The sequence below is a fragment of the Hermetia illucens genome, chromosome 6, assembly GCF_905115235.1.
Source record: "Hermetia illucens chromosome 6, iHerIll2.2.curated.20191125, whole genome shotgun sequence".
Classification (NCBI taxonomy): Eukaryota; Metazoa; Arthropoda; class Insecta; order Diptera; family Stratiomyidae; genus Hermetia; species Hermetia illucens.
The window spans coordinates 82,207,415-82,232,681 of record NC_051854.1 but is presented as its reverse complement, the minus strand read 5'-3'; the positions used below and the strand labels follow the sequence as shown (position 1 = coordinate 82,232,681).

Here is a 25,267-nt window from a genome sequence, read left to right as displayed (position 1 = left end):
TAGTTCGGGGCAGAACCACGAGCATGCAAAATAATATCCCCTTTGGTTTTTCCATTTGAGATCTCTTTAAGTGCTGAAATCACCTGCGCCAGCAACCCGGGTTAAATGGAAGGTGTCAACTTTGTTCATCAAAATAAAAATAATAATAGTATGTAAAATTGAACTGAAAAATTTTTTTACGTACTTCACGATGCGAATAAACACATAAAAAATTTGAAACGATCCTATTATATTTTGTTATAAAAAAATCCCCAAAAATACCTTCAAAAATCGGCCTACACATGAGACTACTTCCTTAAGAAGCCTCTCCTCAAGTATGTATAATTACTCATAAAATGCGCCCTTCTCCACTATATCGACAGTCTTCGACAGTGCATATTCCGTTTCCTCTTATCCTAAACTCAACTAAGCACTAATCAAATGGAATACATTTCTACTCAAAATCTTTTCACTGGTTGAAGAAAAATTAAAATTTTATTTGTCCCGATGTCGAGACAGCGTTTTAAATATATTTTGAGACTTTTTGGATGGAAAGGTGTCTTTTTCCCTCCTGCTCAATCTGCATTATCTTACTGATTTAAATAGCTAGTGTTTAATTTGTGTGTGGTGTTGGCTTTGTTTTTCAATTTAGATTTGACAGAATAATAGTGATGTCCACGTTAATTATTGGAGAAGTATTGGACAGAATTGTCACAAGCATATAAAATCGTTTGATGGTTCCTATTTTAAAGAATTGCAGACAACAAAAACTCTTATCTATGCATGAGAATGCTGATGCATGCGAAATGCCATTTCACTTTAATGTCGTGACCAAATTGTCCATATAAACATATTGTGCAGATTTAAAAAAAAAATCCTTTGTACGTTGACCTTTTCTTCTCACATAGCGTATTGGTAATATCCTATTCTCATTCAAATTAAAATACTATATAAGAATTCCATAGATAAATTTATTTACAGTTTCATTTTCAAAACTAAATGACTAAATTTACACCTAGCAGTTTCCTCATGAAACCTGTTTTCAAAACATTCACTCGGTCATGATTTTTTGCGGGCATTTTTGATTTAATTATGATTTAATAAATAACTATACATTTTTAAACTATAATCCTTAGTAATTTTATGGAACAGCTTCAAATCAGCAGGTTTTACATTTAATTGAAGGTGAAAACAAATCTCAACAAAGGTGAATTCACTTTAGACTACATATGCACTATAGTTACAAGCAGAGGCGTATCACACTTGATTCTCATTATATTTAATTTGTTTTGGCCAAACCGGCAGTTTCTTGAATTTGTTTTCATAAAACTCGTCTATGTATTTTTCAATATTTTTTAAATATTTATTAGGATTTAAGGGATATTTTCTTTTAATATCCGATCGAATTAGTCTCTTGATATTCGTATGTTTTCTAAATTGTTCCAGACTGATTGCTTTGGGCGTCCGTATTTGTAGCGTTTTTTTCCTTAATGCCTCCTTGAGGATGTCTTGTTCCGATTGTTTTAGATTTATTGGGTCGTGCATTCTCCGACTTCTAGCCTAGAATTGAATGTAAAGTTAGCAATACTTAACTGACATATAGCCCATATGATAATGGATTGCTTAATATCCAATACCTCTACACTGCTCATGTTTAATTTCGGTATGTGTACTTCAGAATTTTGAAGTTTAACTTTTTCTGGCCATGATTTTAGATTTTTAAAATGGTCCTCGTAATAGTATTTTATAAAAGGCTCTACGCAGTCCATGCAATCATTGTGACCTTTCCTAGATGTTCCAATAAAAACCTTGCGGACTAGTGATTTGATATTGGACAAATCGCGAAATACATCATATTTTATACTTCGGGGGGAAATAGGTTCCGAACTCCTTTCCGTTGTTGCTCCTCCGATGAATATGAAAAACTATAATTGAAGACACAAATGTCAGAAATTCTAATATTATTGGATTGTTTTGACGAACCTGATAAACAAATACGGACATATCCAATTATGTATATTTTCGTAAAAAAAATCTTAGATTGTTTACACTTCGTTGTTTTGATCTGCACAATAATTTTCACTTGTTCGACAAAAAAATTGCAAAACCGAATCGGAATGAAAGTATTGAAGGTCTTATATGTGCTAACATAAATACAAGCTTATTCAAAGGGCATCAACACGAAGGACAGATTTTCATATCTTACCAGAAAGTGTTTTGATTAATTCTGCCATACTATTAACCCAAGTCCAGATGAAGGAGGAGGGTTTGAGGCAACGTGCTCTGGACTATCCTCAGTAAAACAAAAATAAAATGCTGAGATCAGGGAAAGAGATAAATAAAGTTATTCTATTATGCTAAATCCTACCTGATCTCCCTTGGTGGCAAGTCCCACGACAGGCCGACCCAGAAAATGCATACAATGTCGTTACAAACATGATGACCGGATTGAGTCACAAGTTTCGGAGAAATGCTAGGGCGTCCACCTCAGTCAACGCGGTAGGACGGGCCCCGGTCCTGTCGAGAAATGGGCAAGTGCTCTTGACGCATGGACGGCGTGAGGACGTAAGCAAGTTAATCCGAACAAAACAAATACGCGTCTGCACGCTAAATGTTGCTACCCTAACTGGAAAGACCGAGGAACTCACAAGAGCCCTTCGGAAAAGAGGCATTGACATCTGCGCTCTGCAAGAAACCCGATGGTCTGGTGCCAAAAGGTGCGACATTGAACGCGAACGCGGTAAAAGTAGATATAAACTTCTGTATTTTGGAACCCCACACACTTAATATGGTGTTGGCATTGCCATCTCAGAGGGTTTGCGTGATGCCCGTAAAGAAGTCGAACGATTTAATGATCGGCTGATCGGTAACAGTTGCCATGGGGAAAAGGGGTTCGGAGCGTGCAATGAGGATGGTGAGCGTATAATCGATCTTGCGGACACCCATGACCTTGTACTTATGAATACAGAGTTCATCAAACGATTGCCTCATCTACCTACATTTTATAGTGGGAACAGTAAAACGCAAATCGACTATATACTCATAAGACGCCGACATTTTACCACCGTCGCTGATTGCAAAACCGTTCCCTATGAGACCATTACACCTCAGCATCGGCCATTGATTGCCGTCCTGCGAATTAAGCCACCGATAAAACAGCGTGAGGAACGCACTGGTCCGCGGCGCATTAAATGGTGGCGGTTTGGTGAGAAGAAAGAAGAAATGATCTCACTCCTATAATTACCGACCATTACGAAAGTGGAAGAATCGTCGAACCAAATGAAAGACATGATCCACAAAGCGGCCTCTGCAACCCTAGGGTTCACCAAGCCGGGTAAGCGGTACATCTACCGAGATACTTGGCTTTGGGATGATGATGTTGAAATGAAGGTCCGTGAAAAGAAACGTCTCTACCAAAAATTTCTCGAGGATAAAACGCTTGCTAATGGGCAAATTTATAAGAATGCCAACCGGGAAGCAAGGAAAGCAGTCGCTGTCACCCTAGCGAACTATTACAAACATCTTTACGATAAACTGGACACTCGGGATGGCGAGAGAGATCTGTATCGAGTTGCTAAAAGCCGTAACGAACACACACAGGATATCGAACACTTCTGTTGCGTTAATGACAAGAACGGTACTTTGCTTACCAGTCGTCGAGCCGCAACGGATAGATGGCAAGAATATATTTGAGCAGATTTAAACTGAAGAATTTGCTCATCCTCCACTTCATAATCATTGCCGACATTTGGAGCAGTTTCACATATCAGCGCAACTGAAGTCGAGGAGGCAATAAAACGAATGAAGTCGGGAAAAGTCACAGAATCTGAGCTCTGGAAAGTGAAGAGCTGGGACCCAACACTATCGCTCAGTGAATTCTTTAATTGGGTTATTCAGGAATGAAGAACACCATCTGACTGGCAAGAAAGTACCACTGTTCCAATATGGAAAAAGAAAGGTAGAATTACCGTCCGATCGGGTTACTTTCCCATATCATGAACATTTTTGAACGCATTCTTGACAATCGTATTCGCGAAATCGTTGAAATAACCGTGAATCAAGCCGGATTTGTCAAAAACTGCGGAACTACTGACGCAATGCACGCTGCGCGGTTACTCATGGAGAAACACCGTGAGAAGCATCGCCCTCTTTACATTGTATTTCTGGATCTAGACGAAGCGTTTGACCGTATGCCATATGAACTCATCTGGTATGCTTTACGACAACACTTAGTGCCAGAACTCGTGAACTGGATTCAATTGCTCTACCACGATCCGAAAAGTAAAGTTCGAAGTATGGCGGGTGTATCAAAACCGCTTCGTGTCTCTATTGGTGTTCATCACTGAAGCGCCCTTTCACCACTCCTCTTTGTTCTTGTTATGGACACCGTCACACGGAATATCCAACGTCCAGCGCCCTACACACTGCTTTATGCAGATGATGTTTTCCTAGCATCTGATCTCAAGCAACTTGTCCAAAAATGGAATGATCGCTTTATGCAACACGGCCTGAGATTGAATCTAAACAAAACTGAATTTTTGACGACCGGTCCCCATGAAACAGACATAATCACTGTCAGGGGGCAGTGATCTGCCCACAACTGAGTGACTTAAATACCTCGGGCCAACGCTATCAGCCAATGGAGAACTGCGTTATGAAATCGCTTCACGCATTAACGCAACCTGCATGAAGCGGCAATTGGTGTTCTTTGTGATCGACGTATCAACGAACGTCTCAAATCTAAAATTTACCTCAATGTCGTCCATCCTGTTGCTCTCTATGGTGTGTTGGCCGACTGTAAAAGACAATGAACGGCGTCTTGCGGTAATGGAGACGAAGATGTTGCGTTGGACTAGTGGCGTCACACGTTTTGATCACATCCGAAATGAGGACATCCTCGATCGTTATGGGGTTGCACCGATTGTGGACAAATTGCGAGAGAGGCGTTTTCGATGGTGTCGTCACGTAATTCGTGCTAACGAGAATTCACTTGCCAAGATTGGTCTGAACATCGAAGTCCATGGTAAACGACCAAAAGGCAGGCCGAAACAACGGTGGCTTGATACGCTAGATGGGGATTTAAAAGCCTCGAGATTACACCCAGATCAGGCATTCGATAGAGTCAAATGGCGAAACCGATCACGACGAGACGACCCCGCTTGTGAATGGGACAAAGGCTGAAGAAAAAGAAGAAGAATATCTGAGCCCAGGCGTGACTAACACTGCAATTAAACGATACAGTACCCCAGTTGTAAAGCGCAATTCCACGCATTGAGCCCAAAAGGAGCTCTGTCCGCGATATGGGCGGAACCACAACCTCAATAAAAATTTCAGAGCGCATCTTGCAGCAATCCTCATGGAGCATATTTTCTCAGAGAGCCACCACTGCTCCCGTGGTGCAAGATAACCTTGTACGTGGTGGCGACATTCCCAACGGGCCCAGAAAGTATTGACAATCCATGGCCAAACGTCTAAAACGCGTTCAAGCTTCGGACCGTAGTTCAGTAATGAGCACGTATCCTTTTTTATGACGAGAAACTGCCTGCACCACTGCTTACAATTATTAAGAGGAGAGTTTCTCTCGCGCTCCCGGAATGACGGTAGTCACTGAACACCGTTAAAATGCACAATCAATCATGGTTTGGATAGAATTTTGGGCCAGATCTTATATTCGTGGATCAAGGGATGACAATCAATCAAGACATGAAACACCGCAACATTTCCGTACCCATAGTACTTTCGTGAGTCTAATAGCTTTTCAGCGATGCGGTTTGGATGTTTCAGCAAGACTCCGCCCCGGCTCATATTTCAAGGGTGACTTAACAATGGTGCAACGTTAATTTTGAAAACTAAAAAAAAGAAGAAAAACCCCTCTATATACTGAATCTTAATCCGATAAACTATAGAGTGTGTCTAATTTTGGAGGCAAATGCCTGTGTTAAACTCTATAAAGTTTATATATAGTTTGGCGTTTTGGAATCGGAATTTTGAAGTCACATTTGGTCTTATGCATCATTATTTGAGGTTCTGTATTATTGTTCTTAATTTTTGCTCTGTTAAAGTTCTGCTATTTAACAGAAATTTGTAGACAAATCATTAACTGAATTGCTTTGCCGCATCTTGTGCAACAAACGCCTTGTCAGTGGCTGGAATGGTTTCGGCAAAAAGTGCGTGCAGCCAGACAGTTAAGTTTTAATAAGATTTTATTTGAACAAGGTCAACTTTTAAACGGTGAATTTAGAAACGAGAATTCAATTCAGAAAAATCTGAGATTTAGGTTGAAATGAAGATATAATAATGCGAATATCTTTAAAAGGTTTTTAATTGAAATTAACTTTATTCCTTCAAATCTTCACAGTAAAACAATAAAGTAAGTTATTCACTAGATTAAACGAATTCGTATGATTTAAAAAAAAGGAATATCAATGTAAATTCAAATAAGCACTGACACATTTGACGTCATATCGTTTTAAAGCATTGAATTTAGCCTCACTGCTGTATCTACCGTTCATCCCTCCATTTCTACGCCAAAAATAAAACTTAATTAAGGAAAGTGCTATTATTTGTGATGAATAAAACCAAAAAAAGGGAGGCGAATTGTGGACTAAAGACTTTATAAGGTTTGCCGAAAATAAATGGAATGGTAAGTGGACAGTTTTTACCATAATTTAATGGGAGATGATGTAGTCAATTTACCATAAAAAAGTCTCGGAATCGATTAAAGTTGACTTTTCCGAAAATTTGAAGGGTAAATAAATTGTATCTGACAGAATATATGAACTTTAAGGGCTTAAAATGAAAAATAATGTAATAATAAGACAAAACAAATTAATGAATACTTTGAATGAAGCATCAATGCCATGGATACATTCATTGATATTAAAAAATAATTTTATGCTTCTCAAAATTAACTGCTAAACGAAAACATTCACTTTTGCTATAGTTATCCAATTAGGGTCACAGTGACAACATTTTAGCAACACTTGGCTGCCCCCAATACTTCTAGAATTCTGTGTATAATTGTGCGCTGTGATATTTTTACATTTACTTTACTCAATGCAATATTAATGGAGGAATGAATTGTGAAATTAGCATATCGTACCTCTTCTCGAATGTTAACAGTTGAAAATCTCCGAAACTGGTCGAGTATATGCTGCAATCCTCGGGCGATCACTAAGTCATCCGCTGAGCAGGAATGATTCTCCGGAACAACTATTTCCAATATTCTAAGTAAGCTTATCATGTTTTCCTCATTCGTTGCATCTAGCTCAAAATGAAATTCGAGATTGAAGCTAGATATTCTAAACCGTAAACATTCATCGCGAACTATTTTACATTTCGACTGTAACATCGAGGCCTTAGGAAAAGATGGTAGTGGAAAGTTGCTGTTATAATACAAGTGAGTGACTATTGATCTGGGGATTGTTTGCATATTCAAAAAGGTGATCCAGCAAAAGTTAAGATTGGTAGGAATTTGAAACATTGTGATGTGGGTGCCCGACACACTTTTTTCATGTAGATCTAAATCAGTCTCATCATTTACACTTTTCATTAGAGGATCGTCTTTTCGGAAGATTTCAGTATTGAAATTATTTAAGAAAGTTTCATCTTCAGATAATATTCGTTGTAAAGTGTTTAGACGTTCTTCCTGGGACGCAGTGTCACTATCGAAACATTCAGTCACATCCTCAATGAAATAATCAGGATCGATACTGGTTTCAACTTTCTTCTGTTGAAGTTTTGATATTACACCTCGTATTTTCTTTTCTGCGAGCTTCAAAGCAGTGGAATTACCATTCTTAGACGTTGAAACCAATGCCAATGGCTGGAAATTGTGCTTCACCTGTGGCACTATCGTATCTGGTGGAACATCTAATTTCTCTGTGTGTCGGGGTTTCTTACAAGACACCTTATTTGTAGATTTAGGTTGTGAGTTCTTCTTTCTTTTAAAAATATTTCTGGTTTGGGCGGTTGTTGGATCTGATTTGGTAATGTTATTTTCAACGGAAATGAGGGGTGTCTTGGGTTTTTGTATTGATGTTTCAAATGGTTTTTCCTTGCATAGTTTCTTCTCCTTAGGAATAACCTCACAAGATGGCTCAATGTTTCGTTTTTGAACCTTTTCCAACATAGTTGGTTTCACAGGCACTTCGTCTGTACCCGTGTTAACCTTTTCTTTCTCGTCACCTGGAGTAAATCTATCAGAGTGGTTTTCGACGATCTGATCAGCTATTGGGGCAGGCAGATCGGGCTGGCGTATGTTATCTTCTGGCGCACTATGCCAGTTGCTTTCATTAGGATCACTTAGTTCTATCGCATTGCCCTCACTCATCCTATTTAGAAAGATATCTTCTTGATTTAGACTTTGGCTTAACCGGCAGGATGTTAGATTGCTTGGGGAAATTTCCAGTGCTTCGTTAGTTGGAATGTGATTCCTATAAATTGATTCTTGGGTAGTGGATGGTGTTTCAGCACAATGGAACATTTCCGCAAGCAATGCACTGGCCGTGTATTCGGAATCGTGGATTTCTATTGGCTGCACGAGTTTATTTGGAATAAACTGAACATCTGAATCTGAAGGCTCCGTAGGTTCATTTTTGCACGTAACACTCTCATGGACTTCATCAACTTTTTCGGTTTTTATATTGGCATTCGTGTTAAGCTGTACTAATTTCTCTAAATTTCTGGTAAGATTTTCTGTGTTCTTTACAATTTCGTTGTTTGTGGTGCCTATTGAGAATACCCCTATTTCGGAGGGTAGATTAAGGAGATTTTTGTTTGAATGTTGCGATTCTTTTATCTTACTTTCGATATCTTTTAATTTAGAGCACAGTTGATGAAGTACATTTAACATATCATTTGTTACGGTTGGTGGGGATGTTTGTTCATTGTCAGTTGGTTCAACTTTTATCGCAGGAGTTTCATTAGGATATGAACGAGTTAATATATCGGGTACAATCGTTTCCTGGGGTTCCTGGGTATCGTTGTTTGGACAAATATTATTCTCAGTTGAACAAACTGCAAGGGATTCCCGCGTAGATGGTTTGTTTTCGAAATTTGTTTCCGTTCGCGGAAAACGTTGAGGACTGATTGTAATATTTGGTTTTTCTTCATATTCATAAACTAGTGGTTCTTTCTCTTCTGGAGATTCACTTTCATCGGGATTAAAAATCAAAGTTTCGGTGCTTGAACTATTACTTGAACTGTTGCTTGAAATATTCATGGTGGCCAGGTTTTTCCCATTGGCACTGGGATCTTGTGAATTTAAAGCTAAAGGATCATTAATTTCAGATAGAAGATTGGCAGATGTTAAGCTGCTTGGAATATTATTCATGTCGTAAAAATCGATGTCTTTATAACTTTCTTGAGATCCAAATATTTCAGTTTTAGGTTGACTATTATCATTGTTAGGATTCTCACCACTTGATGGAAACATATCTTGGGATTGGTTGCTTGGTTTTTCCTGAAAATAAAAAAAAAAACAATTGAAAGTTGTCCCGAATTATTTGATTCTTCAGGTTTACTGAACTGATATGAACATTCAAATGATGATAACAGAGAAAAACTGGCAAACTGGAAGCTTGAGTATGAACAGTTTTGTGTATTTCATATGAATAATGGTTGCTAATATTCCCTAAAGGGAGTCTACCACGCTTACGCGTCATCGTTGCTGATTTGAGAAAATGCGCTTTAGGTCACTCTAGATCATCTTCCTCTACCGGTAGTTCGAAATTTTCTCAGCCCGGGTGGGATCATCGGCAGAAACAACATTAACGAGATAGACAAATCGGATTCTCGACGGTCTGCCCATCAGTGTAAAAAGGAACAGTGCAGTAACCTGTGGAACTAAGAACCTTGATTTTGTTTATTTTGCCTGTCTTTCCCGATCTATTCGACTATGCTTGCTTCTCTTTCCAGATTGGGAACAATTTGGTCACAGTTGGTGACTCTTCGACTCTGCGAGAGAACCAGCAGACATAATTAAAGCAGTTGAGTTGTTTGAAGAAAGATATCATTAAAGTCCTCTACGTCCTCCGGACAAGGTAGGCGACGCTATCAAAAAAGAATAGTATCGGCAATAAAATGCACTTTGTCGAACCGCGCTTTGACTTTCAAATCCAATGCACCTATCATATGTTACTCTGATAATTGGCATTAGATTCTTCGGAATGCCCCTCGTGTGTTGAGCATCCCAGATACACCCCCAGAGTAGTTGAAGCGAAGATTTAAATTCCGCGCACAATTATCCGAAGGGTTTTGATGTGGTCAACGCAAGAGTATCCAAAGTGAAAACCAAAATCTCTCTCGATCAAGCTTTCAAGTTGTTCTTTAATGCATTCCAGGATTGCTTTAGCTTTTGCGAAGGTAGGTAGAACGCAGATACACCTCCAATTGTTGCACTTGACACTTGGGAACGATGAATAGCTTGCGGGAAGACCATCAAGCCCAGCGGCTTTACTTCGTTTGAGGATATTGATGGTCGAAATGACTTCTCTTCTATTTGGGGGAGTAGTCCATATCCGCATGTTATATTCCAGTCATTAAAGCTGAAACTCCTGTACGATCTCCAAATTCTTCCAGTCAAGATCGATTGATATGGAATTTGGTGTGGGGGTAGAGGGTTGTACAAAAAACAAAAGTTATATAGCGTTAATGTGCGCCGCAAATTCCCTTTTGTCATGAATCACGCTATGCTGTAATTCTCGACATTTGCCACAGTACCGCAGTTCAAGCGAATCAAGTTCGCCTGCACCCTGAGTGTAAATAAGAGTCTTTAATGGTCAGCCAGATCTTATGACGCTTCCTTAGGGACGTGGCTCACATTTTAATCTGCATCGGAAAGGAGAGCACTTTAATTGCAGCACCGCACTCATCAAGATTCTTCGCTAATTGTTCAAGATGTCTGATAGTTACTTTTCTCAATGTCGAATGAAAGGTGACTCCTACAAGCGAACCGGGAGTTGAAGCGACAATCCAATTGGATTGGAGCACTTCATTCAAGAACATTGGGGTGCATTGATTTTAATTTAAGTATTCATTTACAACTGAGGTATATAACATACAGTCAAGATACAAACGCTTTAACCATTAAGCCATTCGGTCACTTTAGGTCACCTTTAAGTAAAATTCATTTACACGCCATGGAACAGACAAGTTTAACCTACTATAACTTTGTTAATTGTACAATTCCTTCCTCCTTTCAATATTATATCTTATAATGTGTTTTACTTTTAACCAAATTTTGTAATTCCTTAATAAATTTAAGGGGTATTTCCAATAAAATGTGGGGAATCCGAGACCTTTCCCAGAGATTGGAAGAAGAGAATGATTTTTAAGCTTCGAAAGAAAGGCTCCCGTTTTGAGTGTGAAAATTATAAGGTATGTGCGTGCGCCCTGCTGTTGCAAATATAATTGCTAAAATAATCCTCCATCCCGCATCAAAGAACATCTCGACAGAGAGCAGACTGATTTCCGTTTGAGATCTTCCGGCATTACCACATTAACACCCTATGGACCACTTTGGAATAATGCGCGGAGTTTCTTCGATTCACCTGCTCCTTTCGACAGCATGAATAGGGAGTGTATTTGGCGTGCTCTACGCAGGAAAGGCATTGCGGGAGAACAACTATTATCACAATAACATATGATACGCAAAATGTCACGTGCTGCATGGGGGTAAAATATAAAAGGAACTTGAGGCCCAAAACGGAGTCCGCCAGGGTTGCAACTTGTCATCGATATTATTTCTTCTTGTTTCTGGTGACGCTCTTCATGCTGTCTTGTCCGTAGCGCGTGGAAGGTTTAAACGGAGCATGGCATCTTTCCTCAAACACCTTGACTGCGGTCATGACTCTCACAGAGTCACGGCGCTTAGTCAAATGACTCTGGATTTGTAAAAAAAGGCAAATGAAGTTGGACTAAAAATAAACACGAACAAAACGAAAGTTGGTGAAGCCTCGTTGGTATGGGCTGATGATGTTCTGAGCGTATGGCGGAGAATATCTTATAGATGGTACACAGCAACGTGATACCTCTACAACTGTTGCACTGTGTGATATCTTCCTTTTTATGTATGGGGCAGATAATGTCTCGTTGCCAGACGGACCCTTGCCTCGACATGGGGACTCAGGCTTTAGGTGGGAATGTGGATATACGTTGCTATCATTAGACCGATGCATCCGCTTATGCATCCGTAGTGTGGTGGGTTAAGTTGAAACAAAAAGGTTTTCACTGTAAACTAGTCGCACTGCAAAGAACTGTGTGTCGGGGTATTATCGGTGCCATGAGCACGACATCCGGCGCAGCTCTAAATGCATTGTTCAATTTACAGCCCTTGGATATATTATTCAAAGCACTGTAATGAGAGCAGCTTATAGACTAATTCGATTAGATCTATGGGGAAACAATCGACGTGGGGACAAAGCATTGGAAGAGTTATTGAAAGTACTGAATCCAGTTCTTACAATGCCTTCAGATTCTTGGGTCCACATACATCTGTCTGGTAGAAGATATCAAGTTACCCTGAAACGTAGAGAGAACTGGGAACACCCAGAGGAATGCGTGACGGGATATACGGAAGTTTTCTACACCGATAGCTCAAAAACAGAACAGGCATCTAGAGCCGGAGTCTACCTCTCGAATAAAAACGAGAGAGGACAATATGCAACCCTTTTTCAGGTCTAAGTATATGCGACCCTAAGGACGGCAAACTAGGTGATTGACGAGCGGTTGCATCGCAAACTGCAGCAGTAGCCAGGCTGCATGAGTAGTCCTTTGATTGGTTCAAACTCCCCCATGTTCGGAGTAAAAGCAATTAGACTATCAGTAGGGTTGGCTGTCTTCAAAAACTGGGAACAAGCTTCCCACAATGACAGGTGGCAGAGCCTAAATGCTGCTAGACACACCACACTTTTCCTGTCAGAACCGAACATGCGTACCGCAAAGTTTATCCTGTCGAAAAGCAGGAGTATTGTAGGCATTCTGACAGGCCATAATTCACTAGCTGGATGGCACATGAACAACATTATCGGTGACAGAAGGAACCATATCGGACTTCCAATTCCTCGCTTGCTTGCTGAGGCCCTTTATGTTTTATGTTCTCATATATCTTTTAAATAAGTTATTAATTTTTCCTGAATTTCTTTCATCCGTAGAACATTGCAGATGTATCCCCAAAGTCGACGATAAGTAGATGAGACGGAGGTAGGTTGTTGATGTAATCATTAATCATCAAAATAGAAACCAGTCTGCTCTCTGTCGAGATATTCTTTGGTGGGTGCGTTATTTTAGCGTTTGCGAGGCAAATCATCATCATCATCATCAACGAAGCAACAACCGGTATCCGGTCTAGGCCTGCCTTAATAAGGAACCCCAGACATCCCGGTTTTGCGCCGAGGTCCACCAATTCGATATCCCTAAAAGCTGTCTGGCGTCCTGACCTACGCCATCGCTCCATCCCAGACAGGGTCTGCCTCGTCTTCTTTTTCTACCATAGATATTGCCATATTATATTGAGTCGGATTTTATCTACGACCGGACGGTCATGGTATCGCTCATAGCTTTCGTCGTTATGTAGGCTACGGAATCGTCCATCCTCATGTAGGGGGCCAAAAATTCCTCGGAGGATTCTTCTCTCGAACACGGCCAAGAGTTCGCAATTCTTCTTGCCAAGAACTCAACTCTCCGAGGGATACATGAGGACTGGCAAGATCATTGTCTTGTACAGTAAGAGCTTTGACCCTATGGTGAGACGTTTCGAGCGGAACAATTTTTGTAAGCTGAAATAGGCTCTGTTGGCTGACAACAACCGTGCGCGGATTTCATCATCGTAGCTGTTATCGGTTGTGATTTTCGACCCTAGATAGGAGAAAGAGAGAGGCAAATACCTTTCCAATTATTGCCATCTAGATGGATACCCTTCGTTAGAATCTTAATTGTCATCTCCTTCCTCAAGAAATAACGCTAATTCCCATAATTTACAAATAGCTGGAAATAGTAACACTATTCAGTTCTTCACCGCATACGCCGACATTTTACCACAGTGAGTGACCGCAAAGCCATGCCCCAAGAGATCATCGCACCTCAACATTGACCGTTGATTACTGTCTTGCGAATCAAGCCTCCGATAAAACAGCGTGGGGAACGCATTGTCCGCCGCGTATTAAAAGGTAAAAATTAAACGCCTTTACCATAAGTTTATCGACGATAAAACGCTCGGCAAATTTACAGGAATGCATGGAAGCAAAGAAAACGTTCGCTGTTATCCGAGCGGTCCATTACAAAGATCTTTACGATAAACTGGACATTCGAGATGTATCGGCTTGTGAAAAATCGACACCAACGTATACCCGATATTGAACACTTTTGTTGGGTTAATGACAAGAACGATATTTTGCACGACGGATAGATGACGAGAATATTTCGAGTAGATTTCAACGAAAGAATTTGTTCATCCTGCATTTCCACAAACACTGTCGACATTTGAAGCAATTCCACCTGACAGCGCCACTGAAGTCGACGAAGCAACAAAACGAATGAAATCGGAGAAAGGAACAGGACCTGACGGCATCGAGCTCTGGAAAGGGAAGAGCTGGGACCCCACATTGTGGCTCAATGAAATCTTCAACCGGGTTTTTGAGGAAGGTAAAAGCACCACAATTCCAATATGGAAAAAAGAAAGGAAGTCCAGCAGCAGAATGTTCAAATTATCGTCCGATCCAGTTGCTGACCCATGCTATAAAGATTTTTGAAAAGCTCGTTGACAACCGTATTCGCGACATCATTCAAATAACCGTGAATCAAGCGGGGTTTGTCAAGAACTGCCAGAACTCACCACTCCTCTTTGTTCTTATTATGAACTATGTTTCATGGAACATCCAACTTAAAATGCCCTATACACTACTTGATGCTGTTGATGAAGCAAAGATGACCTGGAGCAACTTCTCCAAAAACGATTGGTTGCCTCATGCGACACGGTCCCAGCTTGAATCTGGATAAAAAAGAATTTTTGATGACCGATCCCCATGAAACAGGTACTATCATCGTCAGTGGCAGTGACTTGCTCAGAACTGAGTGATTTAAGTATGGCATTGCTTCACGTATGAACGCAACCTGGATGAAGTGGCGTCGTTCCACACTGGTGTTATCTGTGATCAACGTATCAACGAACGTCTTAAATCGAAGATGTGCCATAGTGTTGTCCGCCTTGTCGCTCTCTATGACTCTAATTGTTGCCCGGAAATGTTGCGTTGGACTAATGACATAGCATGTCTTCAGCACATCCGCAATAGATATGGAGTTGCACTGATTGTGAAAAAATTGCGAGAGAGGCTTTTCAATGGTATGGTCACGTAATTTTCGCTAACGAGAATTCACTTGCCAAGATGACCGGCCGAAACAACGGTGGCTTGATGCGCTGGACGGAGATTTGAAATGACAAATGACCGAAGGAAATGGCGCAACGCTTACATTGTCAAGGATTTTCAGTATCACAATTAAGACTACATATTAACACCTACCTTCCCAACAGTTCCTTCAAGTCGTTCATTTTCAGCAGTCGCGTTTTTTTCTTTATCGTAATGAGGAACGCAGTTTTCAACAAAAGATTCTATAGTAACGATTTTACTTGGTAGAAGTTGATCTTCACTTGCAGAACTGTTGCATACATCATGGTCTGCTGCATTTGAAGCCCATCGTGCCTGATTTGAACGATTTCTGCCTCTTACTGGATGAGACGATGTCGATGATTTTCCGATACTAGGGTTAGTTCGTTTTGAACTAACTTTTTGTTTTGAGGTAGAATTGGGTTTCTCAATAGGCGATGGGAGTTTGGTTGTACTTGTTAGATTTGGTTCTAGACAATACCCAGGATTTATGTTTAGGGCGGTGCGGCCTATGTCTGCCGGTTTAGTTAGTGCCACTCCAGCGTCGGTTGTAGTATAATTAATGAGTTTGGGATCCACAGGGTTTGATTCCTCCCCGATGACTGTATCTGAAGAAAAGTAATTGCACATCTTTAATAACTTCTTTTCAAACATATGGAAAAGCTTCGCCTACTAATAGTGTATATCTATAAATAGTTACCTTTATTAGTTTCACCGCTCGATGGGAACATATCTGGCGATGGATTGATTGGCTTTTCCTGATTTTATAAAGATAGTTTATTCATTGATAGTACTACTTGTTCTAGAGACCACGTACCTGCTTATTTTGATTTTCCATGGAGCTTTGATTTTTCACGCAAATAAGGTCCTCCAAAGTTTTAATTGAACTATCGTGAAATTTTATCAAGACAGGCCATTTGTCCAATTTGATGAAAATAGTGTCGTAATGTCGTTTGATATATTTGTCTATCTGTGCCAGGTACTTATTATGATTGGTTGGAAATTTCTTAATAATATCTTCCTTTACTATGGATTCTATGTTCGTAAACTTTCGAAAATCTTCAAATTTAATATGCTTGGGTAGGATTTTAACCTCCGCCTCCTTTGCATTGCATGATATGTTATTTCGGTTATGGTTTTGAGATTTGTGTTCATTCCCAACGCATTCTTCGTCCCGAGACGTTTGTGTTCGTTTTGCAGATTCTTTGGTCTTCCTCTGAAGTTTGCTTTTATGGGACTGAAAGGATAGATTCATTAAATTTGTTCGTTTTGACAGTAAATACTGTAGGCCTACCGAAGATGTACTGTTTTCTGTATGATTCCTCAGTTTCGGAGACTTAATTTTTGGTTGTAAAGGTTTTGCTGTCGTTTCTTTGTTTCCATGTGTTATCAATTTTGACGCGTTTTGAGAATTTTTCGTTTCACACTTAGCGCTAGGAGTCCCTTCGTTACTTTTGTTTTCGGCTATGTTGGTATCCTTTTTTGAAATACTAGTTCTATTTTGACTCACCGAATTTTTGGTCTTAGATTTATCTGTAAGCATAAATTTACAGGAATTATTAGATTAATTAAGTGAAATCGAATCGAACCGACCAATTTTGCGCACACTAATATTCCGTGCAGTATGACATTCTGATACATTTCATGACTGTAATTCGGATACCTTTAAACTTTTTAGTTGGATAGTTTTCAGAAAGTTGCTTAAAAGGAGCCATCTGCTATCTTTTTTAAGGTTTTTTAATCAGATCAATGTCTGTCTGCTTTTCTATCACACCTGATTTACTCGGAAACGACAGAACCAATTGATACGAAATTTCTTGAGAAGATGTGGTCTATGAATCATAGTTTCAGGAAGGCTCCCCATACATGCGAAAGGGGGGTGAAAGCTTTTTTCCTCGTGATTCATGATTGTCAGATTTGAGTTCAGATTAAAAGGCATCACAATCGTACAGTGCTATGTACGAACAGAGAGTTCCGTTATAGTGGAGAAGGAAGCTTTTTGTGAGCAATTAAACGTAGTTTGAAAGAGATTTCTTAAAGGTGACATTACGAGCGTGATGGGTGATCTGAGCGCCAAAGTATGTTCGGAAATATGATGCGATGGGCCTTGACAAACCTAACGATAATGTGAAAGGTTTCTAAATTTTTGCAGTTTCCATGCCTCGTTATTGGAGGCACATTGTTCCGAGAACATATGTTAGGCTGCCATAAGATGCAGACGGTAACGGTCGACTCCTCATTTTCGGCCATTAATGCACTCAAACGAAGTAAAGCACCTGCAGTCTTTGCGGATCTGCTACATCTATTATACGGAAACTCTGGGAATCCAAGACCCGTCATTAGTGCAACAAATGGAAGGGTATCGGCATGATCCCTGCCGTTGAAAGGACAATACCTAAAATAATTCTGAAATGCATCAAGGAACATCTCGAAGGCATGATTGAAAAGCAAGCTGGTTTCCGTTCTGCATTCTCCTGCAGCATTCAGATCAACATCTGCGGATCATCTTGGAACAGTGCGCGGAGTTTAAATCACTGCTTAACCAGCTCTTTATGTGTTCGAGAAGACTTTCGATAGCGTGAATAGGTAGTAAATCTGGAGAGCTTTAACCAGGAGAAACTAACAGCTTATCAGAGCGCAAAATAACAGGTGCTACAACGAGGTAAAATTTCAGAGGAAGCTGAAATCCAAATCGGAGTCCGCTAGGATTGCATGTTGTCAGTGTCATTATTTTATCTTGTTATTAGTGACGTTCTTCATGCTGCCTTGCCCGGAGAATGTAGAGGAATTCGATGGACGATGACATCTGTTTGCTTTCTCACCGAGTCATAGACCTTAGCAAAATGGCAATGGATTTGGAAAGAGAAGCAAGTGGTACCAGACTGAAGATAAACGCCAACAGAATGAAGGTTCTGAATCTGAACGGTCATCCCACTCTCCCTTTCTGCATTAATGGGCAGAGCATCAAAGCCGTTGATCCAATTTGTATATATATATGGGAAGCGTGGTTTCTGGTGACGATAGCATCGAACTGGATACGTCCGTCCACCATTAACAGCGCTAGATCCGGTTTCGCTGTCTTGCCTAAACTCTGGAAATGCATTTATCTCAACAGTAAGATCCGCCCACAATCCCCTCTGACAATCAGGTGAGAGTGAATACCGAATCCATCTACAATACAGCCCTCAACACACCTATAAGGGGAAATGGTTGCCGCAATAGCCGCAGCTAACAAATATCCTGGATATGAAGCATCAACAAATGATTTTCACAACCACCTGAAGAGCGTTATCATTGATACGGCCACAAACATACTTAGCCCCAGCCGCAAGAAAAATCAGGAGAGAGGAGAGAAGAGATCAGATCAGAACCAGAACGGCTGGTTCGACGATGAATGTAAACTAGCAATGGAACGGAAGAATATTACCGAGTAATGTTGTATTCTAAAAGGACGCGGGCATGCGCGTAGACTTATCACGAACTCCGTTGAGCGGGGAAGCGATTTTACAGAAGAAAAAGGAAGCTTGGGAGAACCAACAGGTCTGTGAACTCAAAAAGTAGAGGGAGCAACCGCACCAGACGTGGAAGTTTTACCAACAATTCAGAAGGATGAAGCCTTATATACCTCGATGCTCATCCTGCCGAGACAAAGAGGGTCTGTGCATTCAGTTACCCGTAGACGAGTTGATCAGAAGGGAAGTTGGAATTTATAGGTAACACATTACGGAGAGGGGACAATTCTATTCTTGGCTATGCCTTGCCGAACCGTTGAAGAGAAGTGTAGGGTACTCGGGAAGCCCTAAAAGGAATTGAAGCGTATTTCATTAGACCGTGAAATATGGTATACCTCACCAAGGGGTGAATGGCAACCATATTTGTTGTTTCAAGTTCTGGTCTCAACGTATCATGTATAAGCCATGTGGAAATTTGTACGTGACGTGAGAGGAATCCAATTATCCAAAACGAAATTGTTACGTCGCTATAATTTGTCTGGCCGTCGTCCGAGGTTTGGATATTCCAATTTGAAATTTAAATCTTCAGGTTTCGGTTAGGGAAGGGAAATTCATCGCTGTAGCTGCGCTGCTCTGCCTTGCCGCGCTACATGGATGATTGTTCGAAAAGAATAGGGAGAGACAAAGAAATTTTTCGAAAGGAAGTGGTGAAAAGGGGTACGGGCAATTGGGACTCAAGGAGGAAATGGAGATCTCATATACTGATTTTACGTTTCCCTAGTTTGTATTGGTTTTCGGGAGTATAATTTTTATTGAAGACATGGAACGTCTTCACATCGCCATTCGTGATTAGCGCGAGAAATCGGGCGATGCGAACGGAGGAAAAACGTTTCTTGTGCTTTTAGTTGATGCTCGATGTACCGTGAGGCGTTCCTGGCCACGGTCCCTGCTCAATTGTAAAATTCGCTTAAATAAGTGGGGACTGGGAATTGAGTGAGTTGGTGTCGAGCTCACTGGCAGAAATCGCAAATAATTTGAAGTTGCGCGTGGCGCAGCCGGAATAGTGGAAAGTGCCGAGCCTCTCGTCCATTTTGCGATGTTAATTGGTTTCCATATTGTAGCGGATGTTTGGCCTCGTTAGTGAAGTTTACGCCTGGCGCTCGTCTCAGTACGCAAAAGCATCTTTAACGGAATCTCAAAAGCGGTCCACCATCTGGCGTGTAATGATCGGAACAGCTTCCCACTTTGTGCAGGCAGGTGTCCGAGGAACGTGGAAAAAACCGGTGGCCTGGTTCACAGCTTGTTCACCACATGAAAGACTTCCCTACAAAAATGTTTAGTAGCGATAAAATCTGGTAGTCATGAGTATTAAATGTAATCAGTGCGTCAGCTGCGTGAACGACAATTTTAGAACATTTTGCTTGAATCGTTTTTAAGGTTTTGTGTAAAACAAAATCTTATTAAAATCGGTTTGCTGTCTGTCTGTCACAAGCATTTTTTCTCGGAGACGATTGTAGCGATTGGCACCAAATTTGGTGAAAAAGCGGAAACTGTGAACCCTTACGTATAATTCGCATTGCTACATAGTTCCACATCGAATTTAAGGGAGGGGATGTACATTTTTTTTCATCAAATATAGTCATGTGGGATAACAAATGAAAGGTCTCGGTCAGTACTTTCAGTAGCTGGTCTTATTTTTGACATTTGTTGGAAAGGGTGGGGAGCTCATGGGATTTAAAGTGATCATTTTTTTAACGGACCCATTCTCAGAAACTACCCAACCGAAAAATCTGAAAATCAAGAGGCTGCCACTAGATGCTGTCTAGGCTCCGAAATATCCTACATACCGATACCTGTTCAAATAAAGTTAATAATAGCATGGTCAAAGGATAGTATAGGTCCCAGGGCGAAACGTGGATTGGTACCCACAATAGAGCATAAAACCTAGGAAACGCCTGCTGAACCAACACCAACACTCTACTACTAAACCCTATCTCCACCTCCACGTGGTGATCGCTAGGAGTTCTTTCTTTATGAAAAACCACAGATGGAGAAGGATGAAGGCAAGTCTTCCGCGCCTAAAAAACGGGACAAAATGTACGAACTGGTCCTCCAGGTTGGGGGTTGGGTAGGGCTAGGCCCTACACGGAAAACGACTTGTTACGAAGCCCCAACAGGAGCCTCGGACTGGACGGATTACACAACGACGAACCCGGCAACGACAAAGGAAGAACGATTTGCGCATTTTCTCATGGAACGTGCGCTCCCTGTACAGAGATGGAGCTGCCAAGCAGCTAGCCGATACCCTGTCCCAATAAAGGGCTGATGTAACAACGTTGCAGGTGATGCGTTGGACAGGGTCCCATTTCCTGGAAAAGAATCGCTACACCATATATTATAGCGGTAATCTAGTAAACTATGGAGTAGGTTTCTTAGTTAGCCAAAAAATGAAACTTGCTGTTATCGGCTTTGAAAACATAAGCGAACGGCTATGGACTCTGCGCTTACGAGGCAAATTTAGGAATAAAAGCCTCATTAACGTTTACGCCCCTACACAGGAGACTGCAGAATCGGCGAAGAATACCTTCTAGGAGGCAGTAGAATGAACCTTCGAAGCCTGCCCCAGATATGATATCAAAATCATGCTCGGAGTTTTTAACAGCCAAGTAGGGACGGAGCCCGTATTCAGGCGATACATTGGCTCCCATAACTTACAAAATACAAATGATATCGGACTGCGGATTATTTAATTAGCAGTGTCACAAGAAATGGTTGGAAGTACCTGGTTTGCGCGGAAAGCGGCCCACAAACAAACGTGGGCCTTTCCAGACGAGAACCTTTTAACCTCTAAGCCTTGATGAATGCCAGAACATATTGGGAGGCCAATATAAACTCGGAACACTATCTCGTTGACGAGGTGCTCCGAGCTTGAATAACACCACCCAAAATCCCCTCTGACAATCAGGTGAGAGTTAACACTGAAGCCATCCCCAACACAGCCCTCCGCAACACCTAAACGAGGGAAATGGATGCCGCAATAACCGCAGTCAACAGAGATCCTGGAGATGAAGCATTAACAAATGATCTTCACAATCCCTGAAGAATGTTATCATAAATACGGCCACAAACATAGTTGGCTCCAGCCGCAAAAAGGGTCGAAAGTGCTGGTTTGACAATGAATGTAAGCTAGCAACGGAACGGAAGAATGCTGCATACCGAGTAATGTTTCATTTTCAAAGGACGCGGGCACGCGCAGAGACTTACCACGAACTCCGGCGAGCGGAGAAACGATTTTACAGACGGAATGAGGAAGCCTGTGAGAATCAACAGGTCTGTGAACTCGAAAATTGCAGGGAGAAACCGCACCAGGCGCGCAAGTTTTACCAACAAGTCATTAGGATAAAGCCTTATATACCCTCGATGCTCATCCTGCCGAGACAAAGAGGGAAATCTGATTTCCGACAGAATGGGCATATTGGAGGGATGGGTTAAGTACTTTGATGAACTATTGAAGAACCAAAACATCGGCGATTTGGAGGTCCCGCCACCAGGAGCCGATGAAATTACAGCTGAATTGGTTAAAAATTGAGGCGACCAATTACAATTGTGCTTCATCAACTTGTGCTCAAGGTGTGGGACAGCGAATCAATGCCTGACGGCATTATCTGTCTCATACATAAAAACGGAGATATCACGCAGTGGAGCAATTATAGAAGTATTACATTGCTGAGTAACATCTATAAGATATTCTGCGCTATCTTACTACGTCGGATAGTTCCATACGCCCAGAACACCATTGGCCCATTAAAAAGAAGCTTCACTCCAGGCAAATCAGCAACAGATCAGATTTTCTCTTTGCGGCAAGCGATGGAAAAACTGTTGGAATATGGACATCAGTGGCCCCATCTTTTCATCGACTTTAAAGCCGCCTATGATAGCAAACCCAGGGTAAAACTGTACGCGGCCATAAGAGAATTCGGTATCCCGACGAAATTGATGAGACTGACTAGGCTGACCCTGACCAATGTGTAAGGCCAGAAAAAAGCAGCAGAATCACTCTCAAGACCATTCGACATCAACAACGATCTACGACAAGTGGTCGCCCTATCATGCGTCCTTTTTAACCTGACCCTCGAGAAAGTGATCCGTGATGCTGAGGTAAATGCGAGGGGTACGATCCTCGTTAAGTCCACCCAACTGTGTCGACATCATGGGAAGAACGACAAAAAACGTGCAAACTGCCTTCATCCAAATCGAGCTGGCGGCGAGAGATCTTGGGCTGCACACCAATGAAGGCAAAACAAAATATATGGTGGCAACGTCGCGCACCAAAAACCAACCAACCAACAACATTAAACCGCACTGGTCCAACGGGAAGGATAAAGATAGGAGACTAAAACTTTGAGACTGTTGATAATTTCTCCTATCTAGGCTCGAAAATCACAACCGATAACAGCTACGACGATGAAATCCGCGTACGGTTGTTGGTAGCCAACAGAGCCTATTACAGCTTACAAAAACTGTTCCGCTCGAAACGTCTCACCATAGGGTCAAAACTCTTGCTGTACAAGACTATGATCTTGCCAGTCCTCATGTATTCCTCGGAGACTTGGGTTCTTAGCAGGAAATATTGCGAACTCTTGGCTACGTTCGAGAGAAGAATCCTCTGAAAAATGTTTGGCCCCCTACGTGGGGATAGACGATTCCGTAACCTACATAACGACGAAATTTATGAGCGATACCATGACCGTCGGGTTGTGGATAAATTCCGGCTCAATAAGCTACGGCGGGCGGGTCACTTAATCCGTATGGATGATGATGATCCAGCCCGGAAAGTCTATAAGGGCAATATCTATGGTAGAAAAAGAAGACGAGGCAGACACTGCCTGAGATGGAGCGACGGCGTAGGTCGGAGCGAGATAGCTTTTAGGGATATCGAATTGGTGGACCTCGGCGCAAAACCGGGTTGTCTGGAGTTCCTTATTAAGGCCTAGACCGTATAGCGGTTGTTGCGCCGTTGATGATGGGGATGAGTCTCCCTCCTCTATCAGGCCGTTTGGCATTTTAGTTCCTTTTGGATTGAAACTTTCGGTGGTATCACTCCGCCTCGAGACTGCACGTCTCTAATATAGTAGTTTACTCCGGTTTGGTTTAGTTTTGTTTACTCCTGGGTCAAGGCACGTGATTAAATCTGTGTCCTGACGGGGAGATAATATATGAGAACCCACATCTCGACGAACTATCATTGGGGTTAGCTGGTGCACGTGCCGTCCGGTTCCATATATTATCTCGAGTAGCCGGTGTTCACGACTAGCAAACCTGTTAGGGGAGTTTGGTTGGTTGACAGCTTTGGTGACCGTGTTGGTTCCAAAGTGATACAACACTGGACTCTCATTGTAGCAGAGTTGGCGCCCAACGTGGGGCCACAGTTTTTGCGTCTGTAACAAAATCAACACAATCCCGAGCCAGGCTAGGACATAGATATTCGGATGGTTGCTTTGCTGCTACCCTCGAACACTCTGTGCTACTATATGGAAGCCACACAGGAAAAGTCACCGCCACTATTACTACAAAGCTCAAAGCTATTAACTCATGTCTGCTTCGTTTCATTGGGATAATGAACTCCGCACCTACACTTTACAGAAGCTTGTGGATGTTTACATCAGAGAACGGAAATGTCAAAGAGGTAAGTCATGTAATGAAAAAGGGTGTCCAAAAGGAAGTCCACTATCCATACAACCCAAAACAAATCAAAATCTTCGAACATACATTGATCGATTTTGCTAGGGGAACCAAGACTTATTTAGAAGATAAAATATAGTTAGTCCTATTGAGAGCTGGAAGTAACCTCACAAACACTTACCAGGCGTTGATTCCCGAATCTTGTGCAAACACCGGGGGATTCCAACAATTATCTGCCAATTTATTCGTCAATTCAAAATAATATAACTTACCGCGCGTGAATCCATTGATCGACCTCGCCATTTCCATGGGGTCGCTACTCAATTTCTCACGGAAGTATTCCTTTGCTACGGCGCTCACGGAGTCATCTTCAAGATCAGGATATAAAAGGCGGATTCGGTCAACTACTGTCTTGTACAAATCCGTCTGATTTCTTATAAATTTCAGGTCAAACAGAACTGGAAGGTTGGCATCAGTTGACGAACCCATTAGGGGATGGATCTGAATGTGGAAAAAGACATTAAGCCTCTCCTTGTAGGTTTCCTATGAATAGGTATGCGGCAAAAAAGGCAAAACAATTAGAGGAGCAACAAACAAAATCTAGTTTGGCGGTTATCACGTCAAAGTTTTGACACTGGAACTGTTGAACTACTTTACCTTCTCTTAAGGGTGGTCCACACTTATATGTAGTGTCGGTTAACTCTGAATGAATGAAGTGTGATTTTCATAGAATGATTTGAACTTTCAGTATCCTTAATATTAGGAGTTGGT

The 25,267-nt window shown here is 41.4% G+C and overlaps 1 protein-coding gene across 2 annotated transcripts; it reads right to left on the bottom strand.

The window, feature by feature from the left end:
• Positions 1-943: 943 nt before the first annotated feature.
• On the bottom strand, positions 944-25,108 carry LOC119659731. 2 transcript variants are annotated; one of them, XM_038067989.1, is made up of 9 exons: positions 24,769-25,108; positions 16,824-16,895; positions 16,657-16,769; positions 16,180-16,599; positions 16,063-16,120; positions 15,498-15,970; positions 7,082-9,442; positions 1,617-1,904; positions 944-1,539 (listed from the first exon to the last, which is right to left on the bottom strand). In XM_038067989.1, exons 1-9 carry the CDS (start codon positions 24,983-24,985, stop codon positions 1,237-1,239), a joined length of 4,305 nt encoding a protein of 1,434 aa, XP_037923917.1. In that variant the 5' UTR covers positions 24,986-25,108; the 3' UTR covers positions 944-1,236. The 2 variants fall into 2 exon arrangements, with proteins under 2 accessions (XP_037923917.1, XP_037923916.1); XM_038067988.1 differs by having other exon boundaries at positions 16,657-16,895.
• Positions 25,109-25,267: the final 159 nt, after the last annotated feature.

Coding starts and splice junctions, on each gene's coding strand:
- LOC119659731 (XM_038067988.1), bottom strand. CDS start 24,985: ATGGGTTCGTCAACTGATGCCAACCTTCCAGTTCTGTTTGACCTGAAA. Junction 16,896..24,768: donor GATCAATGGATTCACGCGCG/GTAAGTTATATT, acceptor TTATGCTTACAG/ATAAATCTAAGACCAAAAAT. Junction 16,121..16,179: donor TGGAAAATCAAAATAAGCAG/GTACGTGGTCTC, acceptor TTATAAAATCAG/GAAAAGCCAATCAATCCATC.